At 35.7% G+C, this 20,320-nt stretch overlaps 1 protein-coding gene across 5 annotated transcripts in view; it reads right to left on the bottom strand.

Moving 5' to 3' along the window:
• Positions 1–20,320, bottom strand: part of Wdr62 (WD repeat domain 62) — a 249,240-nt gene that overhangs the window by 12,889 nt on the left and 216,031 nt on the right. For 3 of the 5 annotated variants that reach the window (XR_016140837.1, XM_089083111.1, XM_089083113.1), the window contains one exon: positions 4,001–4,021. The exons of the other annotated variants lie outside the window; for them this stretch is intronic. Coding sequence is in view for 2 of the 3 variants with exons in the window: in XM_089083111.1 (XP_088939237.1) it covers positions 4,001–4,021 (21 nt within the window). In the remaining variant the exon portion in view is untranslated. The remainder of the gene's footprint in view (positions 1–4,000; positions 4,022–20,320) is intronic. 5 annotated transcript variants of the gene reach the window in all.

Below are 20,320 nucleotides of genomic sequence, written 5' to 3'. Positions count from 1 at the left end.
AGCCGTCGCCACCGCTCTAATAAGATCAGCAATCTTTTTATCTCCGGCGGAATTCGGAGAAGACCGGAGATGCTCGGATGTTTGTTCCGCGGTGAGAGCGCTTTTGCTTTCGGACGTTTTCGGCAGTCTTTGGTCGGACTCGGCGGCGCGGACGCCTCCCACGCAATCGATACGCGTGACCGTCTCGCAATTGATTACGAATCTAATTTTATATATTAAAAATGGTCGCGGATAAAAATATGCACCGTTACAAACATAAAAAAAATATGAATTATTTTGAAAGGGAAGCCAAAATGATTCTACGCACTCATAATAAGCAAAGCTTTATTCGTATAATACGAACTCTAACGCGCTCGGTAGCTGGACTGAAACTGAACTCGTCCGTGTTGATCTCTTTATTCCGATAGCCGTCGACGGAATCGATGGCTAGATAACAAAAATGGGTAAATCAAAAGATTTTGGTCACGGCTCGCAATAACAACGAAAAACTAAAAACTAAATAAAAGCTGTCGCCATCAGCGAAAGTCTCCAAAGCGGCATCGACTCGCAAGTGTGGGCGAGACCAAAGAAAAAAAACGACAACATCGGACTGCTGCTTACAATTTACACTTTTTTAAATTGAACTATATGATTTTAATGATTATCACATAATTTGACTTTTTTAATTATTCTGCATATAAAAGTATTGAGATAAAGTGATCGGAAAATTACTAATTTACAAGATATTTTTATTTTGTTGTTGTATTTACAATACCAAAATTACAATATTCTGTTCTGACTTGAATGTCCGACTTATTCAATTTATTAAATATTCAAAACAAAATGTCTATGGACTTTGTAAACATTTATTTAAATTAAAAAATTATTTCAAATATTTGATAATATTTCAGGAGTTACTGAAGCGCAAGCATCATGTATTCTTTATTTTAGATTTTTTTTCGTCGTCGGAAATTTAAACATAACTTTCTCCTTTATATTAGGTGTACAAAAAAGTTCTGAGCTTTAGATTTCATACAACCGAAATAACAATTTAAATTTTATATATCTTCCTGCTCTTTTGCGGTTTTAAAGCGTTGACATTTGGCCTTCTAAAATGCTATACGGTTTGGCGTTTGATGCACATAACCTCAACAATCAGTAGTGTTCACGATGGCAATAACAAAAGAGCATATTCGATTTTCCATCCACTTCGCGTTTCATCTGAAGAAAAATGCTGCTGAAGTCACTGTAATGATTTGTGCTGCATATGGAAAGAACGCTGTAAGTCATACTACATGTAAAAGATGGTATCAAAAATTTCGCCAAGAAGATTTCAGTCTTGAAGATGAACCGCGTGCTGGACGCCCTCAAAAGATTGAACGGACGAATTGCAAGCACTGCTGGATATAAACTCTGCGCAAATTGAAAAGGAGCTTGCAGAACAGCTTAGCGTTACGCGGCAAACCATTTCCGTACGTTTACATACGATGGGAAAGGTTCAGAAGGAAGGCAGATGAGTTCCGCATGAATTGTCCGAAGACAACAAAAATCGTCGGCGTGACACTGCACTCACTTTGCTTTCAAAGTTCCGGAAAGATTTTCTGCACAAAATCATTATAGGCGATGAAAAATGGATTCTTTATGATAACCCTAAACGTAGAAAATCATGAGTTGACCCTGGTCAACCTTCGACATCGACGCCAAAGCCCAATATCCACGCCAAGAAGGTTTTGCTCTGTATCTGGTGGGATTGGAAAGATGTGTTGTATTACGAGTTGTTACAACCGAGTGAAACAATCACGGCAGACCGCTACCAACAACAATTGACCAATTTGAGTGATGCATTAGAAGAAAAGAGGCCATTTACTGGCCAAGGACGTCGTAAAGTGATCTTGCTTCATGACAATCGACCACATGTTGCGAAAGCGATTCAGGACCATATCTTTAGGCTGGGAACTTTTCCCGCACGCGGCGTATAACCCAGACATGGCGCCTTCCGATTACTACCTATTCCGGTCGCTGCAGCATCATTTGGCTGATACACATTTCGTGAGATTTGAAGAGATACGAAAATGCATTGATGACTTTATCGCTTCGAAGCCGGTAAGCTTCTATCGTCAAGGAATTCTCAAGTTATCCGAAAGATGGCAAAAGGTCGTTGATGCAAATATGAATATTTCGCTGATTAATATTTTTTTGAATAAAGATTGAATTTTACAAAAAAAAGCTCAGAACTTTTTTGTACACCTAATATATCCGAATAAGAAAATATTTAATATCAGATTGGGAAATTGAGATCATTGAACCACAATCTATCCACTTATCTCCAAATTTTTCATTAAGAAACTGTTTGGTGATGTTTGCAAAATATGGTGAATCACTGTCTTATTAAAGCTATGTGTCTCTTTTGATATATAGCGGCACATTGTCCAAAAGTATATACAAATGATTTTATAATAAATTGCAATAACTATCATTTATTACAATTCCTTCGAAAAAAAAAGGTCCAATCATAAAGCCTTCTATTATGTCGCACCAAATTTAAAAACCATTGATGTTAAAGTAGAACAGATAGCATTCAATGAAGGTTTTCAACAGCCTAATAATGCATATGTCTATTCACAAAAGATTACTATTCATCTTTCTAAATTCATAAAAGTAGCCTCATTGGAAAAATATATTTGAAATGTATTGGAAAAATGTACAGAAATTAATTATTTTGGATATGGTACTATACATGTGTCAACTCACAAAAAGCTACGTAGCACTCGTAATCTGTCACTGAAAGTTCTTATGATAAAATAAAATGAGTAAATCACGGATAATATCTATTCTTTTTCAAAATTTGTTGAATTAAAGAACAACTGATAGCTCATGCTCTAGCAAGTTCACGTTAAGATGAGGATTTAATGGAATTGCAGCAAGAGTATTGGCATTGTTATTCCCATTAATAACACTTTCACGTTTATTGTGAATTGTTCTACATAATTCACTATACTCACAAAGCTGCTTTTCTAAATTAAAAAACATCATGTGTTATTTTTTGATCGCATAACATTCGAAAAATATTACCATGCCAATAATTGTATGCCAATAATTCTTTTGGCATTCACTTAATAACATATTCATTTCCGTATCAAATATCGTTGTGACTTTTACAATATTATTGTTTGAATAATAGCTGCAAAGATTTTCATACATAATTTGAATTGAACAAAATGAATGTACAGTGTTTATTTATGTTTTTTCTGAAGGACAAAGTTATTGTGTTTGAATCCAACAACGAAAGAATATGGAAGTATATGCGATGCTTGAGCTTTAAGTAACTCTTGAAATATTATCAAAATCGAAATAATTAATTCGGAGGAATAAATATTTACAAGTACATGATGGACATTTTAAATATTTCATAAATTGAATAAGCATAAGATATTTCGTAAACTGTTAATTTTTCGATCACTTTATATTAATATTTTTATGTGCAAAATAATTAGAGAAATCAAATTATGTAAAAAAAATTATATAGTTTCATTTAAAAAGGTGAAGATGACCTTCATACTTTTTTTACGTTTCCATCTAGAAAAAAAATATGATCAAAATATGTGCTTCTCAAAGTCGTTCCACTTTCACACATTTTTCTATATCATTAATAATTTCTGAGATATCGAATTGTAAAAAGTTTTATGAGCTATTCTGTATAATGTATATAATTCTTATCTCAATTTTATTATACATGTAAAATTCTACAATAATTTAAACTAACAATTTTTGTATAAGTTTTAAATATGATAAACTAAACAAATAATTATAATAATCAAGACTTTTTTGTATTAAATATATATCTTTTTTAATCTATTTATGTATGAAATATATATTTTCTGTATATAAAATTTAACATTTATATACAGTAATCTATTTCTTAACTTATAAACTTGAAGATTTTCTTATCATAACATGATTGTTTACAAATTTCATACATAATAAAATTATATTTATAATAGAATAGATATTTCTATATTACCTAATGTTTTATCCATGTTTACTGCAAGAATAAAATTAAAATTAAATAGATTATATAACGATAAAACTAAAGATTAGGGGACCACCCAATGGCCTTAACTTGACATATGTTGTTAAGGTCATCATTCTGAGTGACCTTCAAGAAGTTTTATCCATCGGACGTCCTTTATTAAAAAGTTTATAATCGTAAAAAGTTAATTAATATTAGAAGGATAATAAAATATAGTCAAGCGTATGAAATAAAGATAAAATTGCATAAATTGGGCGACTTCACGAATTTCAATGACATATATTGTCAAGGTCCTGAGAAACAATTAAAAGATTTTAGCCGTCGCTCGACGTATACATTTAAGTTCAACTTTGCGTAGAAAGTTATAAACTCATGTGGAATCTTGTTTTATGTTAAAAAGTGTATGCGTGGAGACAATGTGTTCCGTCCCTCCTACGGGGGGTTCCACTACCAAAAGATCTAACCTAATTCAATCCGTATCACAATGATTGTGAAAAATTGTAAACCGCCCCACGGATGGTAGTTAAATATCACAATGATAATGTGATATTTGTCTATTATTGTGATACCGGTTTTAAATGGCGGTCACTATTCGTTAAGAAATTTATTATTAACAAAAAAATAAAGGATAAAGTGAACAATTTATTCATCAATAAGTAATATACTAGTATATAAATACTATAACTAGTTATTTTCATAATATTATTAGATAAATATTTAGAAGAACCGCCCCTCCAATGATCTTTGACATATGTTGTCAAGCTCATTATCTTGAGTGATCTTGAAAAGATTTTAGATGGCAGTCACGGGTATACGTGATCAAATACAAGTTTTGTAGGCAGACAAGATTGCAAATTCTGTGCTTTTAAATGTGTTTTTATTAATATTAAAATGGAATATTTTTAGTAGAACAACTGAATAATAATCCTTGACTTGTTGTTCAAGATGTTGGAGATGCTAAATCATGGCCAAAATTTGCGAAAGATGTTTTGGGATTGGAAATTTAACCGGATCATAAACGGATATTGGTTAATTTTGTGTATTTAAATGTTATATCGGAAGAATTTTTATATGACATTTTATCTTTCACATTAAAAGAAGCATATACAAAAATTTAGAAACTCGAAATTCATGACAAATTTTTATTTAAATCATGAGGTAATTTTATTAATCATAATTAATAAATTAATTAAATTATACATTATAAAATATTTGTAACATTTTTTTTTAAATTTATAGGAATTTGAACGACAACGACGTAGCCGTGTGTATTTTAAAGAAATGTTAGATTTAAATTTCAACTCATATAAGAAAAGTACAAAGAAAAGTACAAAGAAAAGTACAAAGTTTAAACACCAAACTATTTTTTGTTTTAAAAACACAAATTCTCTCTCTTAAGACACAAATTTCCTGCTTTAAAATACAAATTCTCTGCTTTAAAATACAAATCTCCTATTTTATATAAAAAAATGATTTTTGTTTTTAAAACAGAGAATTTGTGTTTTTGTTCAAAGTACACATAGCGCAGATTTTGTATACATGTAGATTTATCGTTTTATTTTGATTACATTCGGTGGCATTCTAATAGTCAGTACTCATTTCCACTTTGTATTGTTATTATATTGCTTCACGAATTTATTCACATAACACATGATTTCAAGAATCTTATATATTTATCATTATCAATATTGTGGCGGCTTAGCCCCCACACACATTCCTGCCCGTATTCACGGTATTCGACCGCGCGCAATTCGCGGCCCACCCGCACGCCCAGCATTGCGGCCGCGGTGATACACCGTGCGCCCAGTAGATGACCTATCGCTGAAACATTCTCTCGCGGCCAAATCTCCGCGGGATATAGAGAGCATCTTAGTTTCGATGAATCACGATCTGCCTCTCTATTGACGCCATTCACGCATCGAGGCCAGCATCTCTCAGTGTGTTGTTGTAATACAACAATAAAATTAAGTGCTCAGCTTCGCCGACGGATCCAACGGTGCGTCTCGCCCTCCCTAGGCGGAAGCATGCAACGAGGGAATTGCCTTCACTAACCGTTCCCGTCTGGTACCCAGTTTACGCTCAACAGGAATTGCCTTCACCCAGAGGAATCGCCTTCAACGGCCACTCCTACTGGATTACGAACACGACCGCCTCTCCCAAGTGATCGAAGGAGCGCGGATTCCCCTAATCGGGGCATTTCCGCTGCCTCATCGGGGAGACATCAGCCGACGCGCGCAGGCGAGTCGGCCTTGTCTGGCCGCCATTACGTTTGAGGGATCGCCGGCGCCTCCCGATCAGAAGACTTCCGCTGATACTTCGCAACGGAAGGCCTGTATTCCAGAGCCGTCATTCATCAGAGCTCTGCCATTGGCGACTTCCACGCTAATTACGCACCGGCCAGAATCCGAACCAGCGGAGAGATAGCGCGGCTAGCATCCGGACCTACGGAGAAGATCACCGCCTCGAAGAACGAAGACTCCGCCTCAATACCGTGGAGATTGATTCCGATTGATCTAGATTCCACGCCCGTGTACGAAAGTCTGCCACGGGATCCACGCCTCTACCGACATCTTCCACAAAACGCTACGTCCATCGGCACACAGATAGAAAGCTGGGAGATAGACCTGCAATTACAGAGGCACTTCGGCACGCAACCAAGGCGGTCGAGAGGGCGCATACGCGTCAAAGATGTCAATAACGACATCAGCAAAAGTTGCGCGCGGAAATCCTGCGTAGGATTTAAACATAGGTCTCCAGCAGTCAGCGGTTCGAGAGGTTAACACTCTTAAGAGAGCCTTTGCGATGCCGGGTTTGTATCGGCGGTTCTCTTATAGATTCAAACGTCGATATTGGTAGCAACGAGACGAGGCTCAATCTAGTCGATTCCCGCGATATATTTATTATTTAAAAGATACATAGAATCCATAATATTAAAAAAAAAGCATCGATACGTTCATTGTAATTACTTTTTAGTAAGTATTTTTTTAAATAAGAACTCTGCAAGATCATGTGAAAAGTAATAATCTTGTGTGCCATAACGAGGCATGTGTGATCGCATCTCTAGCCACAATTTGTGTATGAGTAACACTGTATGTAGTAGAGCCTATCCATAGGGGGATACACTGTCTCCACTGCATACACTTTTTAACTCGGAACAAGGTTCCACATGGGTTTAACTTTTTACGCAAAGTTGAACTTAATGTATACGTCGAGCGATGGCTAAAATCTTTTGATTGTTACTCAGGATGATGAACTTGACAATATATGTTAAGGTCATTGAAAGCCGTGAAGTCGCCCAACTTATGCAATTTTTATTTTTATACGCTTGACTATATCTTATTGCCTTTCTAATATTAATTAACTTTTTACGATTATAACTTTTTAACGAAGGACGTCCGATGGATAAAATTTTTTGAAGGTCACTTAGAGTCATGACCTTGATAACATATGTCAAGGTCAAGGATGATTCACTAATTTCCAGTTTTATCAGATGCAGAATAACTGTATATATTAACAAAATTATTATAGATATATAATATATCTGCAATTATATAAAGTTTAAATTGGCAAAGTTGAATAGTATGATTCTTCTAGTTATTTTGGATAAAAAAGTTAAGATACAAATGCTGAAAAACCAATAATTTTTCGAAATAATTTATATTTTATTCTTACACATTCCGAGAAAAATAGAAAATATTTTGTACTAAATTATATTCATAATTATATTCATTTTTTAATAATTGTATTAATATTTTTATGCATAAAATAATGAAAAAAATTTCCATAATGGCGTCCTTTGTGAATGAATATCGTAATCATGTGGCCGAGTATTAATTCTTGCAATATTTAAGGGGATATTGGACTTGTCTGTATTACCGACACAATAATATTTGTATCGCTCGCATTTCTTATTAACTTCATAAATCTGGAAATCCTTTTCTACAATTAAAGTTTATGCATTAATACATGTCTAACATATGAATTTCATAACAATAAGACATAAAACAAAACATAAAAACAAGAAAAATATTTAAAATTTAGATTTTTTTTACCATTTGATACTTTAAAATTTGGTACTCCAAAGCTGTTAAGTCGCGTTAATACTTGCTTTTTATGAAAATTTTACAATCTGTATCTAAAATTGATATTGTTAAATTAGAAGATTACATGAAAAAACAACAGTAGTTTTTAGAATTAAACTAGATAGCTAATGTAATACAAAAAGGCAATACAAAAATTTGTTCATATGTGTATCATGTGTGTACAGAAATGTATGTATAAGTGTATGTATGTATTCATAAATGTATCTATGTATGTTTAGATGTGCATATGTGTAAACATTTTCGTCGGAGTTCGATCGTCAGTCCAGGATCCCCTTAATTGAGTATAATTCTTGTAATATTGCTACGCTTAAAAAAGCTGATAAAAAATGTTAGAAACAAAATAAATTTTATAAATCTTATAAAATTTTATCACAATCTATTGTTTCACTTAAATATATTTTTTTTATTTAAATTTATATTTTTCCCAACATAAAAGTTTTATCTATTTCTTTTGTTTTTAATCGTGTCTTATAAAGAAACATTTGTAAATAAATCACAAAATAATGCCAAATCTATACATATTTTTTTTCGATATTCAAAAAAAGAAATTTATCATAAGCTATAATCTTTGCGATGTAAGTGTAGATATATACAAATTTAAAAAATTAAGGATCGGCAGGAGAGACTATAGAGATTTCTATTGGAGATGAATTCCTTTTCACCCATATTACGGCCAAAATGCTGTAAGAATTGCTATATAATTACGACATTTATAATCAGAATATTTGTCTGACGAAAGCTACAGAGCGATTTTTGTAAGAAAATTTTGTAAATAAATAATTCATTTATGCGTAACTAGATTTGCACTATAGGGCAATAAGATGAAAATATTTTCATCTATTGTAAATTTTTATGAGCCAAATTGCAAAATCCGGCTCTGTAGCAAGAATCATAATTTTATAACAAATACGTAGAAAAAAGTCTCATGGCAGAATATTGCTTCTACGAGATAATATATGAGTGTATTTAAATATACAGGGTATTCGAAAAGAATGAGACTCCCCGCCCCCTATAATCTCCAAAAGTACGCACTGTCAGGGAAAATGACGCCAATAAAAGTTGTAGGGATCATAAAGGGCTATCTTTTGGTAGCCTTAAACTTGACCTTGAACTTGACCTTGAGGGTCAACATTGAATTATTAAATGGAAACTCCATTTTTTGACCCCGGATTTGAAAAAGGCGGGGAATTTTACATTCAGATACGTTGTCATGTCAGTGATCAAAGTGATCTCTAGGGGCCATTTGTAGGTCAAATTAGTGACAATCATAGAATATGTAGTGAAGGACGGTATCAAGAAAAATGACTGGAATAAAAGTTGTAAGAATCATGAAGGACTATCATTGATCTTGAATTTGACTTTAAACTTGAGGTCGATTTGGATACAGATTCAGCCACTTAAAACAAGATCGGTCGCAGATCCGGCCAGCTAAGGTAAGGTTGGTCGCAGATCCGGCTAGTTAAGGCCCTTTGCTGATCATCCCATCCTTTCATCATCAATAAAGATATTCGCTCACATTCAGAAAGCTCAGCCATTTTAAATTAAAAATAAGGAAAAATTTTTAAGTAGATGTTCCGAAGCGAATCATCTTAGTAATCAAGAATTAGTCAATCAATAATTGAATGAGATTATTAATAAAAACAGGAAAAGTCTTCAGTGGGGTGTTCTTCATTGATACGTATAGTTTTTCTCATTAGCATAGAAAATTTTTGAAAATTCTCGACAACAGAAAGCTCTCTATTTTTCGTTGTTTAATGTATATTTTTTCCATTAGAGATATTAGGGATCCTGGGATATTAGTATTCAATATTTATTAATAATTCCATTCATGAATCGTTTATTAACAATTATTTATTAATAATCTCATTCCGTGACTATCACTAATTTGACTTCCAAATGGCTCCTAGGGATCACTTTGATCACTGACATGACAACATATCTGAACGTAAAATTTTCCCTTTTCAAAAAGAGAGTTTCCCTTTGACTATATAAGTATGGACTGCTAATACTTATGATATTTCGCGAGATATTTTCAGTCAAGATGTGTTGCGATATCAATGACCAAATGGGGAATATAGGAATTATTGTGACGTATTCCATCGTATATCGCGTGAATCTACAATAGGAAAAAATTTGTGTTTCCTGTGAAAAAACAAAAATGGTAATATATTGTTGTACAGAAGGTTGCAAATCAACAAGATATAAAAAAAAATGAAGAAAATCATTTACATGAAACATTTTATGGATAAGTAATTGTTGATTCTGTTTTAATCTAAAACATTTTATGTATTTTTTACACAACTGTAATTTTTAACAATGTAATATTGTATAAAAAAATGGAAAAAAGTCAAAAAAAGCATTAACTTAGCTGCGTTCCGTAAAACGTATGATGTACTATTTTGTATTATTATTTACCGATTGTTAAACAAAAATAAATTGGATGCGCTATATAAAACTAGAAGCTTATAGCATTAAAAACATCAAATATCATTCTTTATTCATTTGTATATAGATTTTGAACAAATCTGAATCTTCAAGAAAGGTGGATTGAAGCACCATTCACTTTAAATAAGTAAGAGAATGCATGGAAGACGCCCAAATCGAATAAAATATGCAAATTGCATTTTTCTGATGACTGCTTCGAACAATTTGGATTTAGCCATTTTCGTTTAAAACCAAATTCGATACTATCTATATTTCCACACATGCAAAAAAATAGGTAATTATTCAATTTTATTTTAATAAGATTATAATGATTGACTGATAATTAATTATTATACTAATCACTTTTGCATTTCTATCACTTTTGAATAAATCAATGTGAGAACTTACTTCAGGACACAATTGAACTATGTATGGAAATTAATACTGGATTAATATTAGATGCTAATAAACAAAAAATTCTTTTTATGAAAGATATTGACAGCAACTCAACAGTTTAGATTGTGTGTGTGTTAATGAAATTGGAACCATCAATTCATTGACTCCAAAGACGATCCATACTTCAATAATAACATAATGTTTATTCCATGCTTTTGAATTATTATATTTATTAATCTTTTATTATTTAGTTAGCTTTTATTATTAGTTCGAAAACTGTGAAGTTCGAGCATCAATATGGTTCTCCACAACATATGAAAATGAACTTTAACAAAGAAGACACAATATCCCAGTGATATCGATGAAAATGAGAATAATATGTCACGTTCAGCAATGTAATACATCAAGTTACTGAAGCAAGCTTACGTGAAAAAAAGTCATATAATAAAGCGATTTCAAAATGAACGAAATTATCAAAAAAGAAAAATAGAATCTCTAAAAAAATTATTAAAAGAGCTTAAGGAAAAATATTTTCTTTCATCGAATTTTTGTAATATTGTGCAGGTTTCATAAATTTCACAAATTTTTGATTGTATTATTATAATATTGATTGTATCATGTTTTAAATTTTCCTGTAATTATCGATCTTCTGTTTATTTTTTGATCCTTTAATTATTGATCGTGTAATTATTGATTCTTTGATTACTGATTCTCTGATTATTGAAGATATAACATTCAAATTGTAAAAAATAATGTAATTGTAAAAAAAATGGTATATATAAATGGTATAAATGGTATAATTGTAACGATCTATTCGAAATAGAATTGTAATTGTGATTAATAATTTATTGATTTAAAACGGTCTCGCTTTCCCGCGCGGAGAGCGGTCAGTCGGTTACCAGGAGGGGAAGCGAGGACGTTGAAGACAGAAAGGTGTTATTAAATTGTTAGGCGATAATTATAACAAATAATGTTTTATTTGACTAATAGTGGTGCGATGGAATGCACCGAATCTTCGCGTTAATGTTCGTGACCGTGGACGGGCGAGACGGCGATCGGCGCGCGGATAGCGCGTGAATATAAAATAAGATATCGCTCGGGCGGTCGGCGCGATACTGATCGCGGCGCGCAGTTCGATGGCGCGAGGCGCGCGCGGCGGCGGCGGTGTCGCACGTGTTCGTCGCGGGCCTTTAAATCGGCGTGGATTTAAACGTGCACGCGTCGCGGGTGTAGTCGCGAGGGTGGATATTTCGCGAGGTTGGCGGATCGTTTAGATCGGAGAACGGGTGGGCCCGTTCCCTGCCGAGAGGGCTCGGCTGACGGGGGGTGCGCCCCTCGTCTGTCTGTCTGAATGCCGAATGAACTCGGCCAGCTGGGGAGGGCCCCAGCTGTGTGCGGAGAAGAAAGTGGCGGTGCCGAGTGTACTCGGCCGACCAGGGTGTACCCTGGTGCTCGGAGAGGTAGTATCGGGGAGAACTCCGATACTCGGCGGTGAAATCTCGAGAACGGCGGAGTCGGATCGAGCGAACTCGACGCGCTGGGGAGACCCCAGCAACTCTTGGCTTGCCGTGCGAGCTACGGAGACGGCTTTCGGCCAGGCCAAGCGAACTTGGCGCGTTGGGGAGAATCCCAACAAATCTCAGGCTTGCCAGTTACGGATGTTCACTTCCTTGAGACGGGCTCTCGGAAAACGAGCTAGGAACAGGAGTAAACGAGGAGTGAGTTCCTGTGGAGAGCGATGCCTTTTTATATCCGAGATCGACCTCGGTATTTTCGGTCGGATCGGTCGGATTGGTCGATCTCGGGGTTAGCATCCCTCTCTCCAGGAACGGAAAAAAAGGATCGGGGATGATTGGTTTTTTGGTAGGGAAGGAATTCGGTGGGAAGGTAACGGCGCGGTGCGGGGTGGTTGCGCGCTTGTGGACGCGGTCGTGGCGCGGTGCGGAACGCTCGCTCGGTTGCGTGGCGCGGCGTCGGTGCGGCGCGGGACGCGCTCGCGCTCGATGGTACGGTGCGTGGCGCGGTGCGGAGTGCGTTCGCGCTTGTTAGCGCGACGCTTGGCGCGGTGCGGGGAAATAAACACATACGTGTTTTCGTGGTATTCTCCGACGCTTCGGAGTTCGCGTATGAATGTATTAAAAAGGAGGCATTGCTGCCTCTTTGCGGCCACTGCCGCACTCCGCCTGGTGTTCGGCGGTCCCCGACGGATGGTTGGTCGGGGGAAATTCAGAAGAGGAATGGAGCGGAGGGATGCGCTCCGTTACATCTCCCCCCTCCGTCGGAAGCCAGAAACTAATGGCCTATGTGGGCCGGCTGGATCGTAATGTCCCGGCATTGAACCTTAGGACGTACTTCCTCCCCTGTACTTCGGCCCGATACTTTCGGTTCTTATGTACGCGTAATGCGGTATCGGTACGACCATTCCTGGCCATATTTCGACCGGAATCGGCAGAGGTCGTGTCGGGCCGGCGGGTTGAAGCGGCGGTGATGTCGGCTCGGCGCTGGTCTGTGTGGTCACGTCGATCATCTGTGGCTTCGTGATCGGTGGCGTATTGGTGGCCACTGAGGCGGTCTTGCCGAGGGTAGGGCGGACCGTGTACCCCTCGGTTGATCGTCGGCCCCGTTTCGGCGGCGGTGGTGGTGCCTCCGCGAGCCAGATCGCTTTCCGTCGCTGGGCCGCATCGGAGCGCTGAATCCTTGTGCCAACTTTCGGCACGGTTTTCCTGGCCGAAGCGCTCGGCGATTTGGTGGCTCGGTCTCGGTATCCGAATCTGGCCCGAATAAATCGAGGTAGAGGTTCTCGATTCCCGGCCGCGTCAGATCGTATGGTGGCGGGCGTTCCTCTAAAATCGCGTCGATCTCCTCGACAATGTTCACTCGTCTTCCCATTTTGCTGGTTCGCAGTGATCTGAGGATCGTCGGATCGTTCCTCATTGCCGGTGGTCGCGTTGCTGGCGGTCGCGGGTTTTACCCCTACTCGTATTAATTTTTCAGCCGTTATTTATTTATACCCTGGCTTGAATTTTTCCGCGGTCGTCCGGGGCCTCGTTGTTGTGTTTTTCTGTTGACGTCCCGCGGTTTGCCCCTTCTTTTTGGTGTGATATAATATGAATAATTATATAAATACTAAATATACTATTAATTATACTATTTATATTAAGTCAAAGTTTCCGAAAATTTCTAATTTTTAGTGACATTGTAATTGTTTAATTACAATTAATAAGATAATTAAACAATACATAAATATAAGCCGAGTACAACTAACAAACTACAACGTGAAACATGGCATTTCCTCGGCAAGCAGGATCTTAGTTGCTAAAGTCTTTTTAATATATTATTATTAATAAAGACTTTAACAGAGGAAATGCTTCGTTGTTTCGCGTTGTAATTTGTTAGTTAACATGTACTCGGCCTATATCTATGTATTGTTTATTCGCACGTCGGCTGAAAAAAACGTTTGACTTATCTGAATATTGCGATGTAACGATACATCCCTGCGCAGTCGGAAAATTTACGGTACGGACGCGGGGACGTGAGCTCGGAGATGCTCGTCGGATGCCGGATTCGGGAGAGTATCGCAGTCGCCGAGTTTTAATTGTTTGAAATCGGACGGATTATCGAGTATTGGATGGATTATTATTAATATAGACGACGTCTCGTCTCTTGCAACGCAGCCGTTCGTGTGTGTATCTCGCTTGTCGCTTTGTTCGTAGTGCGGTTAAATCGCGAATGCGACGGATGACAGTTGTTAGATCGTGTGTCGGTCGTACATACAGTGCGTTGCTAGGCAATCGCGCGTGTGGCCAAGCGATCGGACGCGCGGGTTGCTAGGCAACAGTTGACGCGGCGACACGTGTTTTTGCGTATGTCGCCGGAAAGTCCGACTTTCGAATACGTAGGAATACCGAAATATCACGAGCGCTTGATATTTTGTAGAAAGTCCGAGAACGCTTCGATTTTCCGAGCGGGAAGGAAACGAGAATATCGCGAGCGCCCGATATCTCGTAGGAGACAAATCCGAGAGCACTCCGACTTATCGGATGAGACGGAAGTGAGAGTATCGCGAGCGCTCGATATCTCGTAGAAAGTGCGAGAACACTCAGACTTTCCGGATCAGAAGGAAACGAAAATACTGAGAATGCTCGGTATTTCGTAGGAGAAAAATCTGAGAACACTCCGATTTTTCGAGAAGGAAAGAACGAGATTACGGAGAACGCTCGATATTCGTCGCGAGAATCTTTTCGCGCTGTTCAGGTCGGATCGGTGCTTTGGAAGCGGACGGGTCGGATGAGCGGACAGGTCTGGATGTTTTATCAAAAATTCGCCGGGTATTTATACCTATTTTCGTGCTACATGCTAGCGCGTAATTTATTAGGAGCTGTCAAATGAAACAGCTGATCGGTCACGCCGTTGACGCGTGACAGCTCAGAAACGTGCGTGTATTGTTCGGTTGCGATCGGGGATATTCGGGCGGCTCCGGATTTTGGCTGTGAGCCGCCTAGCGGGCATCAGAAAGATGCTCCGTTACATCGATAAATATTACCATCAGCCTCAGTAGTCTAGTGGATAAAATGCCTGCCCGGAAAACAGGCGATTCAGGTTCGATCCCTGGCTGAGGTGATATTTTTCGCAATATATATTTCTAGGGGGAGGGGATAATAAAAAGGGATTTTAATCGATATCAATAATATTGATCATTGAATTATTATAGAGCCGTTGAAAGTCTGCTAAACCAAGCGGCACATAGTTGGTAATATAATTAATTGAATTTATTTCATATTAAAAAGACTTTAGCAACTAAGATCCTGCTTGCCGAGGAAATGCCATGTTTCGCGTTATAGTTTGTTAATAAGATAATTGTAATAAGTAAATTTTCATTACTTCTTTATAAACCAAAAATTGTCTGATTAATCCACAGGTTTCAGAAAAGAATACAATCATCGCAGAAATAGAAAAAGGAAAAGTGAAAAATAGATATTCGCCGCAATTACGTCTTTGCTTTGACAGTTTTATAGCCCAAAAGCCTACAATTATATCCGACAAATTTTTAAAAATAAATTATCTGCCCTGTCAACAATACGTTCATGGTATAGCAATACGAAAGAGTCACCTGGTTTTACTCAAGAGGCAGTAGAAATTTTGAAAAGAAAACGTGAAGTTGCCGATAATAAAAGATTATATGCATGTTTAACGATGGACGAAATAGCCGAAATAGACAAAATATGACTTGAAGTTAAGTATAGTCCTGCTAAAAAGAGATATATTGATTATGGATTATGAATTATTGATTTGGATATATTGATTATAAATTTGTAATTCAAGAACCGGAAAGTTTGCCATTTACAAAAGAAGCACAAATGTTCTTGTTAACTGGAATTAATGAAAGGTGGAAGATACTTGTAGAATATTTTTTGATGGCCGGGTTAACAGCAGATGAACAGCAGAAATTATTAAAAAAGTAATCGATTTTGTTACGTCAGATGTACATATTATTACGATAACTTTCGATGGATTACTTGCAAATGTTTCGATGTGCAATGCGTTGAATGTCGATATATTTAATGATAGAGCATACTTTACCCATCCATCTGGTGGTAATGACATTCTTATATTTTTCGATGCTGCACATATACTAAAGCTTATAAGAAATATATTTGGATCAAAACAAAACTTATATGATGATCAAGGCCGTGTTGTTTATAGATTTTAATTATATAAAAAAAATTAGTAAAATTACAAGAATCTGGAGGCTATCGTTTGCGTAATAAGATAAACCAAAAACCAAAAACATACCCCGATAGTCAAACCTGAAAAGACAGATTATGCGCAAAGTCTGTTATAAATTTCTGATGCTAGAAAGGCAACAGATTGCTAATAGATTCTGTAATATCTGACAATATTAGCAAACTGCTGCCAGAAACCTGACAAAATCTGTTGATATTCCATGCCAGCAGATTGGCAGCAGAAATCGAGCAGACCCTGCTGCAGGCTGCCGTTAGATTGGCGGCAGAAAGCGAGCAAGGTTTACGCGACACAATTGGATCGCAGGATCCGCTCGATTTCTGCTGCCAGTCTATTGACACAGAATGTCAATAAGTTCTGTTAACAGAATGTAAAAAGAATGGGACCTCAGATGAAATCTGCTAACATTTTCTGATTAAATCTGTTGCCGATTTGCCGACATTCTGCTAATATTTTGCTGACTGGAATATAAAATGGTACAGAAACGAAATGAATGTCAAATTACCAGCACAAATGTTAAGCGAAAGCTGTGCTGCAGTTTTAGAGCAACCTCGAGATGATGGCCATCCTGATTTTATTGATTGTACAGCAATAGTTAAACTTTATTGGATGGTAAATAATGCTTTTGATTGTTTGAACTCAAGAAATCTATTTTTAAATGATTTTAAAAAGCCATTAATGGAAAGTACAGCATCTCATTATTTTGAATTTTTTTGATGAAGCAATACGTTATTTTTCCAAAATTCGTATTCAAATGAATGGAACACTTGTAATAGAATCAAAAGCAAGGATTGGATTTATAGATATAAAAAATTTAAAATTGGGAGTGATAGTTTCTATATATAAAAAAGATGACAAAAATAAGATAACGAATTATCGTAGTATCTCGCTTCTCAATACGGCATATAAAATCTATGCCATGATTATAGAAAAAAGATTCAAACAGGAGGTAAAAAAAAATAAGATTCTTCCAGATATGCAAGCAGGCTCTTCCAGATATCAAGAAAAAACGTAGCACAATGGATAATATTTATATATTAACTAATATATATTAACTAATAATATATTAAACTATGCTGTAGAAAAGGAAATAAGTAAGAAAGGAGAAAAAGTATACGCTTTTTTTGCAGATTTGAAAGCAGCCTCCGATATCATAAACAGAAAAATTATGGGCATTAGAAGAAAAAATAAATAAATAGGCATTTGATAAAGAGAATAGAAAAAATATACGAGGAAACAATTAATATCGTGCTAATAAACGGAACATACTCTAAAGAGTTCTAGACAAATACAGGAGTAAGACAAGGATGCCCTTTGAGCCCAACATTGTTCGCAATATACATAGCAGATTTAGAGGAGGTATTCCGCAGGGGAGGGAGAAGTGGGAGGTCTGGTGATCAACAAAGAGAAGATATGGAGTCTTGCGTATGCAGATGACATCGTATTGATAGCGAGGGAGGCTAACGATAGGGAAATGTTAAATAAATTTTCAAGTTTTTTTAGGGAAAAGAGAATTAATTCTCAATGTAGAAAAATAAAAAATGATGACATTTAGAAAAGGGGGTAAAAGGAGGAAAAAAAACTGGCTTTGGAACGGAACAGAGATCGAGGAAGTCGATTATTTTAAATATTTAGGTTACACGTTACAAAGTAAAAATAGCGCGGATAAACATATCAAAGAGACATATAAAAAAATTATGTGCAATGAAGCAAGTTGGGAGATAGGACAAAGGAAATTTGCCGGAGATTTCAAAAGAAAAATATGGATGTTTGACTTAGTGAAGAGAAATAATAACGTACGGGACAGAAATCTGGGGTTGCAAAGAATATGAAATAATAAAAAGGTATCAGATTAAATTTATAAAATAGGCATTAGGACTAGATTGGAATACACCGGGATATATAGTTAGAGAAGAAACAAAAAGACAACTGTTAAAGACAGAATCAGGTAAAAGAGCGATTCAATTTGAAAAAACAAATAAGGAGAATTTGGATAATAAAATATTGATAGAGTGCTTTAGGGAAATAGAGAGAAACAACGAAAATAAGAGGAGAGAGATGAGAGTTGGAAAGAGAAATGTATTTTCGAAGGAACGGAATGTCAGGAAGAGAAGTTAAAAACCTTAGAGAGGAAGGGCGCGAGATTGTAAGCATACTAACAGCAAAGGATCTAGAAGTACAAAAACAAATACAACGTAACAAAATCCAGGATTCGAAATATGGGAAAAGATATAAAGAACTATGTACATTAGGAATACCCGAATACTTAAGGAAAGATAATCATAAAGATTTTCAAAGAATTATTTCGAGATTTAGATGTGGAAACAAAGAATTAAGTAATAGATACTGGCGCGAACAGGATAAGAACGTATGTAGGCTGAGCCATACTGAGATTGAAACATTAGAACATTAGAACACAGTGACAAAATGTATGGTAGAGACATTATGTAAGATCGATGTAGAATCCCTTTTAAAGCCGAAAGACAAGAAATAAATATACATCTATCTAAAAAAACTTAAAATTAATGTATCACTCTTACGTTGAAATAGGGTACTTAAAATATATTTTAACATATAAGTTATTCCAGGATCACATAGAAATTTTTTTTTCGTGTATTCGATCTATGGATGGATTTAATAACAATCCTATACATTTAGCAACAGCATACAAACGATTATTGCATCACAATGAGATAAAATCTTCAGCTGAAGGTAACTGCATATCTATTGACAGTAAAGACATAAAAACATTTCCTAAATTTTAACAGTTTCGTCAGCAAAAAAAAATACCTAATTTAATTACGAGCGATGATCATAACAATAATAATAACACGTACAATGAAAACATTAATTCAATAATTATAGATGATTTATCATTGTCAGAAATAGATAAATCACTGAGTCACGTTGTTTTACATATTTCAGGATTTGTAGAAAAAAGTGTTACAAAAATTAAAATGTTTAACATGTCACACTCTTTTAAACGAATTGAAAAAGATAACTTCAACTTTTATTAAACATGTAAGTTTTGAATTTCTAAGACATCCGCGAATAGATTTGTATGCCATAACTTCAACAACTGAAAAAATTTTCAAGATGTATAAATTAGAAAATAAGTATGTGCATATGATTTATATTAATTTCGAGAAATACATTTTAGAATCAGATGCATAAGTACAAATTAATAAAGTTAATCATATCGGAATATTTAGACGTAAAATTCAGATATAAAGATAAAATTCTTTCTATGAAAAAATATGATAATTTTGTACATGATAATTTTTGTACACACATATTTGTACGAAAACTGTTCTTTTTAAAGAACAATAGATAGTGTTACGTCCAATGGACTTCACGATCTTTTTCTTTCCAAAAAGACGAATAATATATAATATATAATTTTCTTCATATAAGAATATTGATTTCTTCTCTCTTAATAAGATACTGAATTATATTGAATTTCAAGAAACAAGAGAAAGATTTGCAACCGCTCTAACTATTATAATGATACCTTTAATTAAAAAAAAAAATTTTTTTAAATTTTAAAAAAGAATACGCAAAGAATTATTATTATTATTAGTCCCGAGTTAGAGCCGTCGCAAGCCTGAATACCTTGGCATGTGCCAAGCAGAAGCGAAGGAGATAT

This window comes from Pogonomyrmex barbatus, unplaced genomic scaffold (assembly GCF_055798465.1).
Source record: "Pogonomyrmex barbatus isolate J1 unplaced genomic scaffold, ASM5579846v1 scaffold7, whole genome shotgun sequence".
NCBI classification, from domain to species: domain Eukaryota; kingdom Metazoa; phylum Arthropoda; class Insecta; order Hymenoptera; family Formicidae; genus Pogonomyrmex; species Pogonomyrmex barbatus.
Note: the sequence above shows the minus strand (reverse complement) of the source record. Positions and strands in the feature narration are given on the sequence as shown.